This window comes from Leopardus geoffroyi, chromosome D2 (assembly GCF_018350155.1).
Source record: "Leopardus geoffroyi isolate Oge1 chromosome D2, O.geoffroyi_Oge1_pat1.0, whole genome shotgun sequence".
NCBI classification, from domain to species: Eukaryota; Metazoa; Chordata; class Mammalia; order Carnivora; family Felidae; genus Leopardus; species Leopardus geoffroyi.
Window position 1 is genome coordinate 57,132,493 of NC_059334.1, and position 21,629 is coordinate 57,154,121.

Genomic DNA, 21,629 nt, shown 5'->3' on the forward strand with positions numbered 1-21,629 from the left:
CAGATACGGCTTGAGCATTTCCATTTTTAAAAAAATAATCTAAATGTAGTTAAAAATTCTTTTGAGACCTGGGATTGGGGAGTGGTAATCAGTGGTCTTTGTCATCATAAGGTTAGGAGTCGCCCTTCAGTCCCCTAGCAGGGGACTGTGCCTGGTGGTGGCACAGATGTTTAGAACCAGAGCCAGTCAGCCAGGGGCAAAGGAAACCAGAAAAGAAGAAAGCAGGCAGGCCGGTGGGTGCCACAGATAACATTTGATTTAGGAATGACCCCTGCTCACCATGCTGCAGAGTTGTGCTCAGATGTGTATGTAGTCCTGGCTTTATCAGCAAAGAGTGCACACCAGTGTTTAGTAAGAGGCCAGTGGGGCAAGGAGCAGGGCACCTGTCAGGGTCCAGGCAGACTCACCGGGCCTCAGCCCATCTTGCTGGCCTGCTCTTGTTATCCTGGCCCGACTCCAGGTCTGTGCTACTTCTGTACCTTCCACCTGGAACCCCTTCTCCTCCACCCTCCTTGCAGGCCAAGCTCCCGATATCTGTCGTACCTCCTCCATGGAGCCTCAGAGATGTGCCCATTCCCTTCTTTGCTTCCCCAAGGCCCTCTGAAACGTTTTTTATGTCACTTCCTGCTTGTCCGGTGGTATAGTCACTCATATATTCATTCATTCGTTCACTCACCTAATACTGAGGACCTACTCGGTAAGTGAAGTGCTGCGTGCCACTGTGGAGGAGAGCAGGGCCCGGCCTTTGAGCAGCTGTCATACTGCTCACTGGGGAGATGGAGAAACGAGTAAGCAAACCCCAGCAGAATTGGGATGGACACTGCTTAGGAGAAAGGAGGCTGGGGCGGAGAATACGGGAGCCATTAGATTGTCAGGGAAGGCCTCTCTGAGGAGGTGCTCTTTAAACCTTGAGACGCACTTAAGGTAATTAAAATGTCATCCTCATTTCCTCAGGTCCCTCGGGTGCCTGGCAGGATCTTGAACACAGTGGGTGCTGAGGAATTGTGTTGAAATGAATCTGGGCCATGACCCTTTTGTCTGGGCCTCACCACCCTGCGAGCCAGTTATCACTGCCCTTCCCGCCTTGGGCTCCCTGGCCCCACCTCCAGCTGTCATTTGACCGGGAAGAATTGGGTTACCTTGGGGGTGGGGTGGCAGGGTCCCGTGTACTTGGGTGCTGGCCAGCAGGGCTGCTCCCAGGCCAGACCTATCAGCATCAGGGGCAGGAGAGAGAGAGAGAGAGAGAATGGGGGCTGGGGACTGACTCCACAGACAGCCGATAGGCTCTGCGTGTGACTAGTCCTCTTGTATCTGGAGCCTCCATCAGGGATGCTTCACTTCCTCTGCCACCACCATTACCCCAGAGGGAAACTGAGGCCCAGAGCTTGGAAGCTGCCTCTTCTTCTCGCAGCAGCAGAGGCCAAAGTGGGACAGTTCACTGTATGCAGAGGGTGGAGGTGGGAAGTCAGAAATGCGGCAGTGAGGGTGAGGCTTGCCCCCAGCCTGCCCTCAGCCAGCTGGAGCCTGCTTATTTCCAGAGTCCTTGTCACACATGGTCAGAGCTGGAAGCCGTGGAGAGGATGTAGCCCAGCTCCCGCCCACCCCTTTGGCAAATGCTTAAGAGGCCCCATCGGTCAGGGTGTGGGCTCCCAATATGTTCTCCACATACCTCTGCTCTAGTGTGTAGCAGTTTGCCGGGGTGGGGGTGGGGGTGAGGGTGGGGGTGTTCCTTGAACAAAATTTGCATGTATCATTTATTTATTATGCATTTGTTTATTTTTTTAATGTGCCACAGAGTAACACATTACAAAGGTTTCCTAAATTACACATTCAAGTATTTTCAAAACAGTGAGCATGACACATAATGTAGCACAAAACCAAAACGGATTGTCGTGCATCATTGGTGTGATTCCATCCCTGCCCAAATGATGACAGGAGCCTGTCCGGTCAGGGACTTGTCATGCCCGTCTGCATGTCCACAGTGCCTGGCACTGGTAGGTGACTGTGGAAGAGACTGAGCAGTTTCTACTTCAGCAGGGTCCCCTTGGGTTTTTGAGAGTCTCCCCTCTGACCCTTGCAGCATTTTTTACAAAGAATCTTGTACGTCTTTTGTGTGTGTGTGTGTGTGTGTGTGTGCGCGCGCGTGCTCACGCATGCGTGCACTTGCACTTCGCATCATCACACACATGGTTTGCCTTGCAGTTTTCTGCAGGGACTGTGAGTTTTTGGAGGCCAGGCGTCGTGCCTTAGCTAGCTGTCTTTGTGTCCCTCAGGAGCCCCATGCAGGCCTTTCCTCAGGGTGGATTTGAATGGAGTCTTAGAGCTAGAAGGCGTCCTGAATCCATTAGTCCCACCTGCTCATTTAATGGGTAGGGTCCTGGGTGAGAGGGGCTGTCCCAGGTCACAGAGGCTGAGGTATGCAACCTTCATAGCTGCATGAACAGAGCTGCCCTGGAGCCACGCCTGAAGGGTTCCTGTCCCTGAGAGGCCTGGTGGACAGTGCAGCTGGGAGCCTGGGGTTTCCTGGAGGTGTCAGGGAAGTGCCGGGAGGGAAGGGCCCATGGGTGTTACCCCCAAGCCCCCACACCAGATCTACTCTATCAGCCTCACATGGTAAGTGGGCTTCTCTGAAAGCCATTCACAGTTTTCTTTGAAATAGGGGTTTTGCTGCTTAGAAAAGCGCTCCCTTGCGGCTGGCTGAGGAGACCCTCTCCTTGTGTAGTTTGGGAGCCTGCCCTTGGAGCCTGGAGGCAGGGTGGTGCTGTGTGGGAGAACTGAGAGGCTCTGCCTCCCCCTGCCCCTCCATATGGATGCCAGGGCCGGCTCCTAGAGGCTGATCAGCCACTGTGAGCTCCCTGCCCTCCCATCGGGGCACCTCTCAGGCGTTGCCAAAACAAACAGCTGTGGATGAGGTACGTGGGCAGCCCTGAGGGCTTTCCACACAACCACCCCTGGAAGGCCAGGCACAGCAAGCACCTTTGGCCATTTCCTCCCCCTCTTCTCCTGAGGACCTGGCGCCTCCCGACTGGAACCTTCCCTGAGGAAGGGGGAAGGGCATGGAACTGACAGGGTTGGGATCACTGCCTCTCGCTCCAGCAATCTGGATCTCGTTACCCTCCTGTAGAGGGGTGAGGAGGCCTTGCTTTATAATTTTTTTTATTTGTTCCTTTTATACTTTATATTTCACAGAACTTCAGATAACTCAGGCTGTATGCAGACTAGGACTCGATAATAAATGCTTGTGGATGGAAATGAAATTAGACTGAAAGAGGTTCATTCATTGATTCATCTTAGAAATGCTTCCTAAGCATCTGCTAGACTAGCTTCTAAGTACTGAGCACTTAAGTCATACCAGGCACCTGACACTCAGGAGGGAGGTGGTGGTATGTCGTGGGGGTTTCAGAACCAGCCCGCCACCTAGCCGTATGACCTTTGGGTTGGGCGATTTGATTCCTAGAAGGGGCTTAGAACAGTGTCTGGCATAAGAACTTAATACATATTAGCCGTGATCGTTAGTACCATAGTTACAACTGGTTATTAGCACAGTTGTCACCATAGTTCTCATCGTGACTTGAAGGTAGTGACTGTTATTAGCCCCATTTTCCAGACGAGGAAACTGAGGTTCTCAGAGGTAAAGAACAGGCCCAAGTCATACAAGTAAGTGGCATTGCATCTCAGGTTTGGAATCTGAGGCTTTTGGCAGCCCGGCTGTACTGCTTCTCTGGCTCTAGGCTAGGGGCCGGGCATTCGGATGCCAGTGCTAACAAGACCAGGTGCTGCCTTGAGGAGCTCACAGCCTGGGGTGGAGGCTGACACACACACAGGCATTAGCGAGTGAATTTCCGGAGGCACCACGTGGGCTCGAGTCGAGCCAGGCCGGGTGGGAGGCAGGGCAGGACTGGCATCAAAGCCATACTGGATGCAGGACTGGTCAGTAATGTTGCCAGCTAGGCCTTCCCACCTGGTCTGGAGGCAGAGCTGGTGCTGTGCCTGTCAGCCGTGTGCGTGTTGACACAGCCAGGGGCTTCTTCTCGTTGCCCTGGGAGGTGGCATGTGGGACAGGGTCTGAGACCAGCACTGGGCTGGGAATGGGGATATGAAACCCCTCACTGGATTCTTCATATTGCCCCAGGGTCTCTGAACCTCAGTGTCGCATCTGGAAAATGAGAGTAGTAATGTTTGCCATACAGGGTTGTTGTAAACATTAAGTGAAATGATGTAAAAAGCAATCTCTTTATAATCCTAAATCTAGCATTTATACGCCTAGTAAAAACTACCATTTTTGAGCTCCTACTTTGCGCCTCACGCAGTACTAGGAGATTACATGTAATGTCTTATTTAATCCTCAAAAGTCCTTTAAGAATTATTGTTCCCATTTTATGGATGTGGAAACTGAGGTCAAGAGGCTCAGCTGCCTGTGATCACACCTGTGAGAGGGCGGAGTTAAGAGTCAGGCCCAGGTCTTCTCTGATTCCAGAATCACCTCTCTGTGTTCCCAGCCTCAGTTCTCTACTCTTCCCAGCCCCGCCCCTTGGTAGTAAGTTACTAAACCAACCACAAGAGGGTGTGGCTGTCGGGGGACCAAGCTGAGCCAGGCACTCCTGCCGGGCCAGCCACCCAGGCCTGGAGCTGGTGGTGAGCGGGGATGGAAGGATGGGCTTTACCTGCCCATGGCCCCCGCTTGTGGTGGGAGCAGCAGGCTCTCCTCCCTGCCAGTCTGGCAAGTAAGTTTTGTCCGCCTGTGAGTCACACAGCACTGATGAGTCAGATTTTTCCTTTCTTCTTGCCTAGAGCAGCTGGGGAGGGGGTGGGAGATTTTCTTAGGAAATAGGACCTCCCTCCCTCTGCTCTCCTACCGTCCCCCTTGCCTTGGAGCTGCACATTTTCTCTCCAGAAGTTTGTGGCTCAGCTCTGGAAGAAGAATCTTGTGTCTACAGAAGAGGGTGTCTGGGTGCTGGCCACACGTGGGAGGCATGAGAGATGAGGCTCCGGGCTGAGTAGAGTCAGGAGGGGAAGGGCCCTCCTTGCTAGTAAGGAGAGTAGGTAGCTAGTCCAAGCTGTCTGACTCCAAAGCCTCTTGTTTTGGCTTACCCTGTCCCTTCTGCAAGCAGGGGCTTAGGCCATATCCTCTGGACAGTGCAGCTGGGTTTCCCCAGGCACAGGGTCCCCTGAGCTATCCACTTTTTTACCTGATGACCAGTCTGACTTCAAACCTTGAAAAGACTGTCCAGATGGTCAGCCTCAGGCAGGCCTGGGGTTCTCCCTGAGCACCCTCCCTGCCAGGCCCCCTCAGAGGCCTAATTAAACAGTCGGAGCGGCCAGCCAGGCTGGGCAGCCTGGTTCCAGATCAGTGCTTTTCAGCCCCGGCCATATATCAGAATCACTGGGAGAGCTTTTAAACCCTTCTGATGCTCAGGCCATATCCCATAGCAGTGAAATCAGAGTCCCTGGGGGTGGGTCCCAGGCAACCATGTTTTTGATACACCACACTGTATTGCCTCTCGAGAGCCTGCCATCCAGGAGCTGACAGTCAAGTTGCAGGGGCAGCACTGTGCGCAGGGAACATGCCTGTGAGGCAGTGTGTGATTCAGGCTGGTGTGGAATGCTCACGCGCCACGGGGTCAGGGGAGGGGAGCCTGTGGGTCCGGTGGGAAGAGGGCTTGCATCCTGCATCCTGAGGGATGGAGGCCGCGACCAGGCAATACATGGGAAGGAAACAGGGAGGACACTGGCCTGACAGGGCTGGTGATTCACAGGCTGTAGATGAAGAAGGGGAAAGAATGAGTCAGGCACAGCTGCATGCAAGGCCTGAGCCTGGCTTGGGAGAGCGAACGTGCTCAAACGAGTTCTCTGTTGGTCCACAAACAGAAGGTTGTGGGTCTTGAGCTGAGCCACATGAAGAAGTGAATAAGCCTTAAAAAGACGGGGTTCCAGATCTCAGGGATGTCAGGCATCTGTTGCGTGCATGTTGCTCTTGACCACATCACTTCGCACAGAAACTCTGGAGCATTTCAGTGTCTCTGTAAGGCGCAAAGGAGAGAGGCATTTGCGTTTGGCAGATGTGCCTGGAGAGGTTAAGTGCCTTGCCCTGGGTCACACAGCATGGATCACAGTAGAAAAGGACCCAGGTCTGCTGACTCCAGGTTCACCCCACTCAAGACACAGACCTAAAAGACAGACGGTAACTTGGGGCTGGCTCCCAGGAGAAGCCAGGCTGTGAGCGAGCCCTGGGATTGAGAGAATGTAGAGCCACAGCCGGTGGGGTGGGGTTGGGGATTATGGGGTCTTTTCTAGCTCCAGCTTCAGCAGTTCTGGACAAACTTGTGTTCGTTGTGGAGGCAGAGGGGTCGGTGCTCAGATCGAGGAAGGCAAGAGCCCAGAGCGCCGTGGTACTGGGCAGCCCTCACCTGGGCCGGTCGGTGAGTTAGCTTAGTGCAGGGGAGGGTGAACAGGATGGCAAAGAACCTGGAGAAACCGTAGAGGAGGAAAAAGTGGGCTTCCGTCTGGAGAGGAGGAAAATGTCAACCCCGTCAGAGAGGTTGTGACTTGTTCTGTGTTGTTCCAGAGAACAGAGCCAATGTATGTTAGGTCAAAATAATAATGTTAATAATAACAATGGCAAAAACAATTTCAGTGGCCGCAATAAGAGCCTAATCTGTAGCAAGTATGGTGCGGGTGTGTGTTTGCCTTCAGTTGAGGAAGCAAGAGCCTGGCCTGGCTGGGTGTTAGGGAGACCACACCGGAAGTGTTAGGTTAGTTGATTTATTATATATAATTTTCTTGACTGTATTAGTTAATTTTTTTTAATTTAATATATATGTATATATCTTTCCTCCTCCCGACCTCACTAAGAAGTGGGCTGTTACTACCTCCTACTTCCTAGAAGACTAGAAAGCTGAAGTCATTTACTCAAAGTCACATAGCTAATTTATGATGGAGTCGATGTTCAAACCCAGGTCCCTCTGACTCCAGACTATGGACCTTCAGCCCCTGTGTTTCTCTGTTGTGCTGCCTGCTGCATAGCAGGTGCTCAGTGAAGGGTGACGGTGAGACTGTTAACTTTCTCACCACTTGGGCCATCCAACGTGATAGGCTTCCTCTTGGTGCAGTCACTGCCTCGTCTCCAGAAGTGCCTCCGGCAGGAGCGTTGTGTGGGGTAGGAACTCCGTCTCCATCACCAGGCCCCAAACCAGCCACGCGGAATTAGAGTCTGTTTCTGTCAGGCTCACAGAGGCCTGGGCGCATAGTTAGGCCGCAGTGTGCTGGGAGGGCCCAGCTCTCAGATTCCATTTGTCTCTAGTGAGAACAGGAGGGTCAGGCAGACTCGAAACTCCTCCACTCACTCTGATGCGCGTTCTGCTTGCTGCTTTCCCATTGGTGCATCTGTCACCTCTCACACTCCTGACATTTTAGTAAGCTAGCTATAATTCAGCTTCCACTGGCAGCAGAGCAGTTTGATAGGAAGAATTTACCTCCCATCCCCACTTCACACACACACACACACACACACACACACACACACGGGCGAAAGCTGTGGATTTGGGACAGTTCACATCACCTCTCAGAGCCTCGGTTCCCTCGTCTATAAAATGAAGGGGTTAGGCTAACAGGCTTTAAGGTCACTTTTGGCTTCAGGATTCTGCCATGCTCTGGGGCACCTGCCTGGGGGAGTGGCGCATGTCTGAGTAAAGCCCTTGCGGCACTTGACTCCCAGTGAGAGGGAGTCTCGGGAGTCAGAAGGCAGGCTGTGCCTTTCGGCCTCCATGCACCTGGCCCCCAGGCCCCCAAGCCTATAGGGACCCTCCTTGACAGCGGGGCTGTGGAAAGCACAGTGGCAGAGATGACCTGTCTCTCTTCCCTGGAGTCCTGAGGTAGCAAGGGGAGCTGGCCAGATACCAGAGACCTTTCTAGCAACTTCTGGGGAGTTCCTGTTTTATTTATTAGCCGCCATCCTCCCTCTTCTGCCCCAGGAAAAGTGCTGACCCTCTGCTGTGCAGCCGCACAGGGAAGCAGGCATACATCAAGCCCGCTCTTTGTCCCTGTCAAACTTAACCTCATTTAACCCCTACATCCTCCTGCACTGTGATCCGGAGACTAAGAGTTCACTACAGCAGGAGTTTTCAAAGTTTTCAAAATCACAGCAACTTTATGGGGGAAAAAAGGATAGGAACCTTTCATTCTCTTAATTGCATAGTGATAATAAGCACTATTGACTTGGCGTGATTGCTAATTACAATAGTACTTCCTTTTAAGTATTGGGTAGAGTGGTCTCTATGATCCTTACAGCAGTCCCATGAGATGGAGGTTACGTCCTCTTTACGGATGGGAACACCGAGGTTAGAACGGTGAGGTTGTCTGCCTGTGCTTACACGGGTGGTCAGTAGCCGAAGCAACACCCCCCCCCCTTCCATGTCTGAAGCCATATGTAAGTGGGTAGCCACATTGGAGAGAGAAGGTTTGCTAGTGTCTCTTAACTCATAATTACCTATAACCTAGGTTGCCAGAAAACATGTAATCAAGGTTCCTTCTAGAGCTGGTACCACTTTCACACTCTGGCCAGGACTTTGGTGCACCTGGAACAAACATCAGTATGTGATGAAGATAGGAAGGAAGATACTGGGGCACTGGGGTGGCTCAGTCAGTTAAGGGTCCAGCTTCAGCTCAGGTCCTGGTCTCACAGTTCATGAGTTCCAGCCCTACATCGGGCTCTGTGCTGACAGCTCAGAGGCTAGAGCCTGCTTCAGATTCTGTGTCTCTCCCTCTCTCTCTGTTCCTCCTCTGCTTATGTTCTTTCTCTCTCTCAAAAATAAATAAATAAACCTTTTTTTAAAAAAAAAAAAGGATAGGAATATATTCACTACAAGAAAGGAACTGGCCGGGGTGTTTTGTTGTTGTCATTGTTGTTTTGGTGGTTGTTACTTTAAATTTATATGAACCTGAGACAAGGAGAAGTGCAGTGATTTCCCAAATACTCAATGTTTTAACTCAGGAAGTACAGTATTTGGTAGCCTCAGAAAAGGAGCTGTTGGTCGTATGTCAGGTTAGATCCCAGAATCGTCCCTGAGGATTTGGGTGTTCTGTTTGTAGTTGAAATCAGACAGCCCAGTTTTCCACCAGGGAATGGGACAGAGCGATGGCTGGGGGAAGTCAGCTCGGGGCAGGGGAAGAGTTCAGTCAGTGCCTGGCCCAGGAATGCCACCTTTCGTCCTGTCTGGCCACGTACAGCCTCCTGGCCGGGGGGCCAGGGAGCCCTGGGCTGGAAGGATAAGGCAGAGAGTAGATGAAGGCCCTGCTCCCCCTAAACTCACCCCAGTAAATGTGTCCGTTGTGCGCGAGTGCAGTGAAAGCGCGTACTGTCTCTGCAGTTATGTGTGCCCCCTTGTCCACACCCACTGCCCAAGCAGGGGGCCTCTGAGCAGGTTTATTTTTCTTGGCTGCACTCTCTCCAGTTGCCAAGAAGGTTCCAGGCCCTCACTGGGCTTGGTTTCTGACATCCAGCCCTTCTTCCTCCGGTGGGTTTCCTCCCTGTATACCTCAGGAACTGGTTTGTTCCCTTCTGGACTCCCTCCTCTACCGCCCCCTTTCTTCCTAACTAACTCTTTTGCTTACAGGGATTCCTTCCAGACAGCTCCATCTGCTCGCCCAACTTTGATCTTGCCTCTCCCCTCTCCAGCTCTCCCCACTTTTCCTAAAGTGCCTGCTCACTTCATTCACTCACTCGCTGAGTAAACAGTTACTGAGACCTGCTGCATGCCAGACCCTGGGCCTGCCCTGGGACCCCAAAGATGAACTGGAGATGAGCCCAGCCCCAGGGGGGACAGCCAGCCTCATCAGAGAGAACTGCAATTGCCCTGGGCTGCGAGCATTGCCACTGAGCCTGGTACAGGGCTCCCAGAGGAGCCTTGGTTCCTTCAGCCCTGCCCAGGACCACCTGGGACCTGCAGGGCCCGGGTGGTGATACAGTTTAGGAAGCCTGGCTTGTCGCTTAGCAACTGGCTCCACCCCTTTCCCTCCCCCAACCCTGGAGCTGGGCCCAGGGGGAATGAATGGGGAAGAAGGGCCCGTGCTGAGGAGGCCCCAGCTAGCAGAGCTGCTGGCAGCACTTTCCCTTTGAAGGTTACCCCAGCTCTGAGGGTCATCCTGGGCTAAGTCTAACTATAAATACCGCGCTTCCTGAAGGGATTACCTGGGCTCCCCTTCCCCTGTGTGCACCCTTCCCTGGCTGGGCTGATCCTTCTTCTGGGGCCTGCTGTTCTTTCTGACCTATTAACCCCTCCGCCAGGTGCCATACTTGAGCCCCATCTTACCAGTCCCCAGCTTCCCAGCTGTGACTACCAGGATGGGAGGGGAAAAGGAGAGATTCAAGTCTGCATCCTGGCCAAAGGGCCCTTGCAGCCCAAGATGTTGGGACAGGGAGATCCTTGTCCCTGCCTTCTCCTTCTGCCTGGAGCCTCATCTCTCACACCGGCCAGAGCAAGCCCAGACTTGTCACATAATCAGTACTCCTGGGGAGGACACTGTTGGCCTCATCCCTGGAGTTCGGGGCCTGGGGATGGAGCTTGGTAACCGAGTGTGGAAATAGAGCTTGGGGATTGTCGAAGGTATAAATAGGGCCGTCTCCTGGCTTGGGCAGACTGACTGTCCTGGGAAATCTCTGGTTCCCTTGGCTGGCCTCAGACTTGGTGTCACATCCCAGTGGCTCTGTTGTACCAATCCCCAAGGCCACAATAAGGACCTCTTGAGGTATGATATCAAGAAGCAAAGGGCCTAGCTTCTCCTGAAAGCAGGCCTTTCCCCTGCTTCCCCTGCCTGCCCACAGCTGCTCTTAGCCGTGATTCCTCCATCAGGCTCCCCACCCTGTTCACTGGGTGTTCATCAGCTCCCATTTTCAACTCGGCAGACGCTTGCTGAGACCCTGCACCAGGCCAGGCATGCTGTGAGGCCCTGGGGTGTTCAGAGGGAAGCAGCCGGGGCCTGTCCTCCTTCTGTAGGTTCTCGAGAACCCCCTCTTTGGTGTCGTCCTTCTGAATTAAGCAGGGCGAAGCAGGTGGTGGGCATGCACAAACGGTCATGAGCTCAGAGACACAGCAGCTCCAGGCAAACTGGAAAGGACCTTTAGTGTTCTCTCCCACTCTTTTCAGTGCCCTCTCTTGGGGGTGGTATCGCCAGACACCATTCATTATCCAGGCCAGACCATAGCGTCCACCGTCATTATCCTCCTCCGACCCAGACATTGTGCCCTGCTGCTCTCCTCCCTCATTGCTCCAAACCGGCCCTCAGCAGCGGCTTCGGGGGTGATCCGCCGAACTAACTTATGTGATGGTGCCATTCCCACTCCTGTTTTGCTGTGTTTACAAGTGGAATCAAGTAGGTACTTGATTCCCAACCGCTCTGATTCTGATTCAGTGGGTCTGAGGTTGGGTGGGCCCTGGAGTCTGCCTTTTTAACCAGCACCTGAGAAGATCCTAACACAGGTGGTACGTTGGACAGTCCTTTGAGATTCCAGCTTTGCCTCTGTACGCAGCAACCCACGCTCTCTGCTCAGTCACAGATACCTTCTGCTGTTCCCGTGCACTGTAATCACAGAAACCCACAGCTTTCACGGGCGTTTGGACCTCCCCGTGCAGGTGTGCACCTATACTACAGAATGGTCTTTTGTTGTTTCTTAAATCTCCCTTCTGTCCACTTCATTAAGGATAAGGACCGTTTCTTTGACTCCGTCTTTGATCTGGCGCTTATTTAGGACAGGTAGAGACAGAAGTACAAGCCACCAGATGGTCCCATTGCGGAAACCAGCAGCTCCCGCCCGGCCCCTAGACAGAATTGCCCAGAGTCACCAATAACGGAAATCCTAGAGGCTGTGGCCCTTGGGCTTTCCAGCTTCTCACCCGCCCCCCTCCCCCCCCCCCCCAACCCCCAACCGCCAAAACCCCTCACTCAACTTCCCAGACTCTTCCTACTTTTCTGTGGCTGCTCCCTGGAACTTTACATACCCTTTTTCATTGTTAACACCTTCCACTGTATTATTATTACCAAACTCATAAATGCCTGTTGTGGAAAACTTGGAAGATAGAAGCAAAAAAAATTTCTTTTTCACTATGCCAATCAGCTAGAACTACTGTTAACATTTTGGTGTAAATCCTTCCATTCTTTTTAATATACATAATTTCTCATACTCTTTTTTAGAAGCAAAAGCTGGAGCATAGAGCACTTGCTGTTCTGTAAACTTTTTTCGCTGTTTTGTGGACACTTCTCCACGTTACTCAGCATCACAGAGTGGCTGCTACAGAATGCGCAGGTTTTCTTTAGTCTTTCTCCTGCTGGCGTGCATTGAGCTTGTTTTGAACTTTCCCTGTTTAAAACTGTGTCGAGTGAAACGGCTCCGTGGATAAACCTTCGCCACACACTTGTAATTATTTTCTTAGCATACATTCTTAGAAACCAAATATCTGAGCCAAAAGGATGCACATTTTTGAGTTTTTTGGTACCATACCAAATGCCCTCCAGAAAATTTATACCAATTTGTGTAGCATATGAGAGTGTTCACACCCTGTCTACTGCCCAATGTTTTTGACTCAACTGACTATAAAACATCGTGTTTTTTTTTAAGTAACTGAAATTAAAAATATTCATCATCAATTTGCTTTTATGTTTGGGTTAAAAGCTTCCTTTTAGGTTTTTGTCTGTATCTTTGCCTAAATTTATAAGCATCAGATTGTAGGGATCCAGACATTTTGGCATGTCTCTTACCCATGCTTGCCTTGGGCCTGGAGAATTTTGCTGGGTATTTTTATGCTGTATTTGACTCACTGTTGAAGGGAGCCAGCACCTGGCCCCGAGGTGCTGTGGCTGCCCCCTACTGGCTCCAAAGTGCCATGACAGATGCAAAGGCAACTATTGGCTCCTGCTGTCCTTTCCTTACATCAACGCTCCCTGTTCCCACCATCACCCCCTACCCCATTCTCATATTTTCTAGTGTTTTCAGCCTGAAAGAACCAACGTACAAGGTGAGGAATTTTTAAATCGTTGCAGCCCAGATGACTGCAGGTGCTATTAACAGTTGCAGATGCGCACTTGCGTCGTGTCCATCTGCGGGTGGGTCTATGATAGTTGGAAAGCATTCTGCTGCCTGTGTGCAGGGGAGGGGACTCTGAAAGCCAGGTATGTGAGCAAAGCATCCCTCAGGTGACCACTTTGAAAGGGGACGCCACGGGGCTATTTTTATTTTAAGGAGACAGTGAGAGGCATGTGTACACGGTAATACTTCAGGTGTCCTGGTATCACCAGTCCAGCAAACTCAGTTGTCAGGAAAAGAGCCAAAACCTGACCATTTGATGGGGGGGGGGGGGGGGGAGGGCATCTGAGCGGGAACAACAGATGTCCTGGAGCCTAGTCACTTTCTTCTTTAGGAAGCCTCTTTCTTAGAACCAGATGCTCTCTGTTTTGAAAGTACTGAAAAGTTTTCTCAACCTTTGGCAGATTAGGAGCTCGTTAGCTGGACCTGACCTGGACCCATAGGAGCCACAGGTAGATGGAGACCAGTAAGGAGTGACATCTGGCAAAGAGGAAGGAGATAGGAAAATTGTAAAAATTGGCTCAAGAAGTTAAAAGGACAATCATGTCACCAAGTAGAGGGTCAGAAGTCCCACACCCCAGAGGTCCCACACCCCAGGGTGTCACTGCATGACTGTGAATCCTGGTTGATCAAAGTTCTTGCTAAAGGACTAGAGAGAGAAGGGGTCAGAAATCAATGAAGCAGAGCTATTTCTTTGATCCAGGCTAAAACAACTCTGGGCCAAACTTCCACAAATAATGTTTGGACAAAACTGTAACCTGTCTCTCCAGTGCCTCCTTTCTCTTTCACACTTAAGCCTCTGATTGATCCGGTTTTGATGTCTGTGGCTGGTGTGAGGTAGGGATTCTGTCTCATCGTTTCCTGTATGGAGAACCTATAGTCCTAACACCGTTTATCAGTAGTTCATTGTAAAGAAAAATCACCTGCATTTCTCCTCTACTCACGTAGAGTACTTCTGATGCCAGTTTTGTGGGTGTTTTTCCCACACCAAGAAATTCTCCAGTTCTCTGTGGACACCAACTCACGTCCTACTGTTCTATTCAATTGTGACACTACCCAGAGTTGGTGCAGACCTCACAGGATGAGGGATCAATCCCACAAGACTGCCCCCAGCTTCAGTAAGTAGTGGGTCCCCAGGTTACCCACAACTTATGCCCAACTTGACTGCAAATCAGAGGTTCCCATGACCCTCTCCCTGTGTTCAAGAATTTGCTAGAGCGGCTCACAGAACCCAGGAAAACAGTTTACTTAGTACTGCTGATTTATTACAAAGGACATTTTAAAGGATACAACTGAATAAACAGATAGAGATACATGAGGGAGGTCGGGAAATGTCCTGAGCATAGGAACTTTTGTTCCAGACTTGGGGTCTACCATGCTTCCAGCACATGCATGTGTTTACCAGTCTGGAAGCTCTCCAAACCCCATACTTTTGGGGGTTTTGTGGAGGCTTCATCACAGGTGTGGCCAATTATTAACTCAATTTATAGCCCCTCTTCCCTCACCAGAGAATGTGGAAGCAGAGCTTCAAGTTCCAAGCTTTTCATGGAGCTTACCAAGAGCTGCCTCATTAGAACAAAAGACACTTGTATTACCCAGGAAATTCTAAGGGATTTAGGAGCTCTATATCAGACATCCCTATCACTCAGGACATTATAAAGGTTTTGGAGCTGTATATTAGGAGCCAGGTGAAAGACCAAATATTCTCAGAAACCAGGAGGAGAAAGCAATATATAGATTTATTTCACATCCATCTTACACACACACCCCATCTGCAATGTTCCTTCTCATTTTAATCATGTTTCTGTATATGCCTGGGTCTATTTCTGGGCTCTCTATTCTATCCTGTTGGCCCATTTGTCTGTCCCTGTTCCAGTCCTGCACCCACTATAGTTTTATAATTAGTGTTGGTAATGGTAGTGCAGGTTCTCACCTCAGTCTACTCTAGCGGTGGCTTTGTTTTTCTATATAAACTTTAGAATCAGCTTGCCAAGTTCCTTTGGGGTGGGGGGGTGGGGGAACCCCTCCCAGTTAGGAATTCCCAGTGAGGAATTTCCTCCAGTTTAGAGGAAAATGGACATTTTTATGATCTCTTTGAATATTGTTTCATCCCCATTCTTCCTGTTGTATCCTTCTGGAAATTCTGATTTAAAATATTAGACCATGGGGGCGTGTGTGTGGCTCAGTCAGTTAAGTACCCGACTTTGGCTCAGGTCATGATCTCAAGTCTGTGAGTTCAAGCCCAGCATCCAGCCCTGTGCTGACAGCTCGGAGCCTGGAGCGTGCATTGGATTCTGTGTCTCCCTCTCTCTCTGCCCTTCCCTCACTCATGCTCTATTTCTCTCTCAAAAATAAGTGGACGTTAAAAAAATTTTTTTTAATATTTAAAAATAAATGTTAGACCATGTAAATTTCAAGTATTATGTTTTTCAGTTCTAGAAGTCCTGTATGGTTCTTTTAATTTCCTCTTGGTCATTCTTTATAATCTCTTTTTCCCTGTTCATATTTTTAAGACTCACTTATTTTTTTATTTATTTATTTTGAGAGAGACGGGGAGCATGAGTTGGGGGGCAGGGTCGGGGTGGGGGGGCAGGCAGAGAGAGAGGCAGAATCCCAAGCAGGTTCCCCATGGTCAGTGCAGAGCCTGAAGCAGGGCTCGAACTCTTGGAACTGTGAGATCATGACCTGAGCCGAAATCAAGAGTCAGACGCTTAACCAACTGAGTCACCCATGCGCCTCAAGACTCACTTATTTCTTGAACTTGGTATTTCATAGTCTGTGTCTGATAAATCCCATATCTGAAATCTTTGTCCATCTGATTCTTCCATTTACTGTTTGTGCTAACAAGACTAATATTGCCTTGTTGTCTTGTATGTTGTGAGTTTTAAAAATGACACAACAAAAACAACTATGACCTTGTCATTTATTTTCCTTGGACCTTTATCCTGGGAATTCTTTGAGGCCTGGCTTAAAGTTGTTTTCCCACAAAGGATTTGCATTTCCTTCTGCTAACCCAGGAGCACTTTAAAGTAAATGTCTGGCTTTCAGAGTTTTCTGTCTGTGCTGGTAGCTGGTAGCCGGCTAACCCGCAGGAGGGCCGTTTGTGGATTCAGTCTGACCTGAGGTGGAATCCTCACTCTGTCACTTACTGTGTGACCTCAGGCAAGTCATTTGATCTCTCTGCCTGTCCCATCATCTGTGAGATAGCTATGAACACCTAGCGCCTAAGGCTATTGTGAAGCTGAACCAGGATAATATATATAAATACAGTGCTTGCATGGGGTTCTTTCACACAATTGGTAGGGAGTGGATGGCATGGTCTTCCCCTGAGGAGCCCTCTCCTGCCCCAGCCTGAGGGGGTGGTCTGGGGGCAGACCCCAGCTCTGGTTCTGTGCCTCACCTGTAGGATCTGAGTTTTATGAGGGAGCTGAGTGATTGAGACCTTCTTCCTGTGGATTATTCTGCCTTCAGCTTTGAGATGACTGAGCCTCCCAAAGCCTCTGAGAGATGGTTCTGCCCACAGTCTTGACTTGTCTTGGAAGTCACTTGGGGCTAGGTAACAAGAAAAATGACACTTAACAGAATTGTTTTCTTCTTCAGATGCTGCAGGGGGATTTTTGGTTGGTTGGTTATGGTTTTTTTTTTTTTTTTTTAAATACGCTTTTTGTAACTGTATGCTAGAACATTAATAACAAGACATTGCAGTTTATCATTTTTAATCATGGGAGTATACGTTGACAGTATTTAAGTGTAATGTAAAGTATATTGGTATAAACAACTGTTAGGTCCTTTCCGTAACAACGAATATAAAAACGAAATTTAATAATATGCACGCAACTGTGTTGAGAAAAATGGGGAAAAGGAAATATGTTTAGGTGTCCACAGTGGTTATTTCTGAATAGTGGAAGTCTTGAGTAATTTTTTTCCCCAGCGGCAGCAAGGTACAGACGGCAGTGAGAGGGCGGCTTCGGCGATCAGAAAGCCTTGTGTTGGCCGCCTGGGTGACTCAGTCGGTTAAGTGTCCGACTCTTAATTTCAGCTCAGGTCCTGATCTCACGGTTGTGGGATAGAGCCCCACGTAAGGCTCCATGGAGCCTGTGTGGGATTCTCTCTTTCTCTCCCTCTCCCCTCCCCCTCCCTATTTGTGTGCACACACACGTGTGCTCTCTCTCCAAAAATGTAAAAAAATAAATTTTAAAAAAACGAAAGTTTTGTGTTAAATTGGTATTTGTGTGGCCTCAGACAGACGATAGGCTCTCTGGGTCTTTTCCCCCTCTGCTGGGTTTTGAGGATCAGATGAACGGTGGGACTAAAGGGCCTGCCCTGTGATCTGGCACAAACTGGCTCCATAAATGAGAGCAGTTTTTATTATCACACATCAACATTCTTTACAGATTTTTTAAAATTCCAAACATGTACTCCTTTATAATCAAAGGGTACAGTTACTGAAAACAACAATAGCAGGCACTGTATGTTCTGCGGACAAAAATAGTTTACATCCCCAGGTTGGGCGTGTGCGGTTTCCAGACTCTTCCCTGATGGTGGGAAACGGCCCTGGTGCTCAGGAGCCACTGCTGGGGAGGGTTGGGAGATTGCTGATGGGCGAGGGGTGGGCGAGAGGGCTGGCCGCAGCCTGGCTTTGGAGGTGCTCAGCCTGTCCCTTCTGTCCTGCCCAGGGCGCAACGAGCCCCTGAAGAAAGAGCGGCTGAAGTGGAAGAGTGACTACCCCATGACCGACGGGCAGCTGCGGAGCAAACGGGACGAGTTCTGGGACACAGCACCTGCCTTTGAGGGCCGCAAGGAGATCTGGGACGCCCTCAAGGCCGCCGCCTATGCAGCCGAGGCCAATGACCATGAGCTAGCTCAGGCCATCCTGGACGGAGCCAGCATCACCCTGCCTCATGGTGAGCGAGCAGGGCCGGGCTTTATCCCCGCTGGAGTGGGGGCCACCAGGCTGCTCAGGGTGGAGGAGAGCCGGTGGCCAGCCACACATCGGGAGTTTTTCTCCAAGCTTCTAGGTGGCCGGGGTGGCTATTTGCTTGTCCATTCAAGCAACCTTTACTGAGCATGGGTCCCCGTTTGTCTAATGAAGAGGTAGAAAGGCACCAACAAACCTCAAAGCAGTGTGATGGGAGCAAGCTAGAGTTGCTCAGGTACTTCGGGATCGCAGAACATCTGAGGTACTAACCTTCTTTGTTGGGCATTATTATGTGCTCGGTACTGAGCGAGAAGCTTCTACTGTATTATCTCATTTAAGTTCCTAACAGTCTTATGGAGCCGTGTAAAGTAGAAGGTACCAGTGGAACTCTAGAGTCACAGACGTGGGTTTTAACAAATGTCTCTGTTTCTAGTAGTGTGCCTGAGAAGGGAGCTTCTCAAATTTAAAGTCTCAGGAACTTATAACTATGAAGGGGGATACCCACCTAATAGAATGGTTGTTAGGACTCAGAAAGATACACGGAACATCCTTTAGTCCAGTCCCAGCACTCATTAGGTGCTCAAGGCACGGTAAATATATTACTACGTGCAATACATAGTACAGGAAGGAAACTGGGGCCCACCAAGGTATAAGCCATGAAGAGCAGACCTGTGCTTTTTCATTCCCCCTTGTAACCCCGGCACCCAGCACATACACGCAGGGGAGAGTTGTTGAATGAGAACATGGAAAGTGATGCAGTTTGCCAGAATTGAACAAGCTAGTACCTGGTAGAGCCCGAAGGTCAGCCCACATCTTCCCGAGTGTACCTTGAACTCCTCCCATCTGTATGTCCAAGGGACACTTGGCTGTAGGGGAGGGTTCGGAGACTGTGGGGTGGCCATGACAGGTGTACTAGTTTGCTTGGGCTGCTACAACAGAATACCACAGATTGGATAGCTTATTAAACAACAGAAATTCATGTCTCACCGTTCTGGAGGCCGGGAAGCCCAAGATCTAGGTGCCAGCTGATGTGAGTTTTGGTGAGGGCCTTCTTCTTGGCTTGTAGATGGCCATCTGCTTGCTATGTCCTCACGTGGTGGGGAGAGAGCATGCCTGAGTGTCTCTTATAAAGCTACTAATCCTGTTGGATCAGTGCACCACTGTATGACTTCATTCAACCTTAATTACTCCCAGATAGGCTCCCATCCTCAAATACAGTAGCATTGGGGGTTAGGGCTTTGACATAGGAATTTTGGGGTTCCCGGCAGACTCTGATTGCCCTGCTTTTCCCACAGGCACCCTCTGTGAATGCTACGACGAGCTGGGCAATCGCTACCAGCTGCCCATCTACTGCCTGTCGCCACCTGTGAACCTGCTGCTGGAGCACACTGAGGAGGAGAGTCTGGAGCCCCCCGAGCCCACGCCCAGCGTGCGCCGCGAGTTCCCATTAAAGGTGCGCCTCTCCACAGGCAAGGACGTGAGGCTCAGCGCCAGCCTGCCCGACACGGTGGGGCAGCTCAAGAGGCAACTGCACACCCAGGAGGGCATCGAGCCGTCCTGGCAGCGGTGGTTCTTCTCTGGGAAGCTGCTCACAGACCGCACGCGACTCCAGGAAACCAAGATCCAGAAAGATTTTGTCATCCAGGTCATCATCAACCAGCCCCCACCACCCCAGGACTGATGAGCCCACGGACCCTGGGAGGAGAGGCCGAGGAGGCCTCCGCGGGGCTTAGAGGCCTCCCGGCTGGGCACCAGGTCCCCCCACCCTGCTGCTGCCTCCAAGTGCTGTTACTTTCCTCAAGGGCGCCTCCCGCTGGATGGCTGCTGGGCAAGCCGTGAAGGGACCCTGCCTCCCAGGGGCACCGTGGGCCACCAGCGCCCCACACCCAGGAAGCAGTGCTGCCTCACACAGGCTTTGCCAACCTCGTCAGAGGAAGGGCAAACTGGGGTGTTCCACCCTGCCTCTCTCCCACAGCAGGTTCGAGCCACAAGGGCCAGCCCGGAGGCGCCTGGAGCCCAGATCTGTCGTCTGGTGCTGCCGGCTGTGCTCACTCCGGTTTTCTGCTCAGGGTCTGAAGCAGCTGCTGTCCCCTTCCCCTGCCCCCACTCCCTGAATCTGCCCTGGGCCCAGTGCCAATCCCCTGGAAGGGAGGGGATGGCTTGTGAGCCCCAGGGGCAGGGAGCCCGAGGCCGGCCTCTGCCTCTCCCTGCCCCCCGGCACAATTGGCAGAGATGGGGCAGGCTGGTGGCCGGAAGGCTGTGCTGTCGTGGCAGGGGTCTGCACAGGGCCATCTCCTGGCTGTAACCCAAGCGGTGGGGGGTCTGCAGCCTGGTCATGGCCCATAACAGGTCCCTGTGTACAGACATATCTGCATATTTATCAATAAAGCCTTTTGCTCCTTCCTTCTCTCTTGCCTAGCTTTGACTCCGGTTCTCTGGCAGCTCCGTGGAGCCCCGGAGCCAGTTCTGGTGTGGGAGCAGGTGGGTGTAAGGCCTCCCCGGCTGCTCTGTCCACAGCAGAGACTGCAGGAGCCTCGAATCACTAGTGTTCCAGGCCCTGTGTTCTCACGGGTCCTTGGGAAAAACCACTTCACTGCCGAGCCCACTCTGCTTATCTTTAAAGTAGAGATGATGCCGCCTGCCTCGCCTCTTCTTCAGTTGCTGGGAGGATTAAATGGGATAATGGATGTGAAAGTGCTTTGGAAGCAGAGGCAGCATCTCAGGAAGGTAATTCGCGGGTCTGCTCCCGTGGCACACGGGAGGGTGCCAGCTGCCCGCCCCAGCCCCTCGGCCAGCCCCCCAGGACTGAGGTGTGTGCGAAAATCCTAGGGCTGCTGCACTGCGCCCTCGGCAATGGAAAAGAAAAATCTCTGACCAATTTAGGTTATGAGCATGTGTCAGCTTGCCAGCAAGGGAACCAGAGAGGAAAAGCAGCCAGTGCCTGTCCTTCCTTCAGGAAAAGTGTGCGTCTAGTCGGAGGGAGACCTTTGATCAGGTGGCTTAGCTAAGGGCAGGCCACTTGAGCGTTACAGAACCTGTGGCGTCTGTGGCTCACTGGCAGGTTAATCCTGGGTCAGGACGACCCGGGGCTCACTCCCACAGTTCTAGGTATGGAGCTGAGCAAGTTCAGGTCTGCTTTTTCTCCACTGACAGTTTTCCTTCTCAGCGAGCATGGCTGGACCTCGGTCAGGGTGGCCTGATGAAACTGGGAGGAAATGGTGTCCTCGTCAACTGGGCTTGGCACTGTACTCTGGCCCTTTTCGGGTGGCTTCCTGAAACCCCTCTTGAAGCAAGACTTTTTCAGTTTTGCAGAGGCCTCCTGAGACAGATGGGTCAAGGTTTGTCCGAAGCTAATGGACATGCAGCCACATACAGTGATGTCTCGCTAGGGGGCGCTGTGGGGCCCTAAAGAGGCAAAGGCCTGCTTGAGCTGCAGGCGAAGGGGGAGGCATCTGCTCGCACTCCTGCCCATTGCCTTGACACTCCAGCCCAGACATAACAGAGTTTGCCTCACCCCAGGGCAAGCAGGGCCTGTTCCCGGGACAGCTGGAGACACAGGCCTGTATTGGGTCCGCACCGTTGGCTTTCAGTTGCCCTCACTGGTACTGGCTGGGCAGTTTCCAGGCATCCAGCAGG

The 21,629-nt window shown here is 51.4% G+C and overlaps 1 protein-coding gene across 2 annotated transcripts in view; it reads left to right on the top strand.

The window, feature by feature from the left end:
* The window catches only part of UBTD1 (ubiquitin domain containing 1), a 55,567-nt gene extending 35,171 nt beyond the window's left edge, over window positions 1–20,396 (top strand). For both annotated transcript variants that reach the window (XM_045438439.1, XM_045438440.1), the window contains exons 2-3: window positions 17,752–17,979; window positions 19,289–20,396. In XM_045438439.1, coding sequence (XP_045294395.1) covers window positions 17,752–17,979; window positions 19,289–19,674 — 614 coding nt within the window. In that variant the 3' untranslated portion in view covers window positions 19,675–20,396. The remainder of the gene's footprint in view (window positions 1–17,751; window positions 17,980–19,288) is intronic.
* The last annotated feature ends 1,233 nt before the right edge of the window (window positions 20,397–21,629 follow it).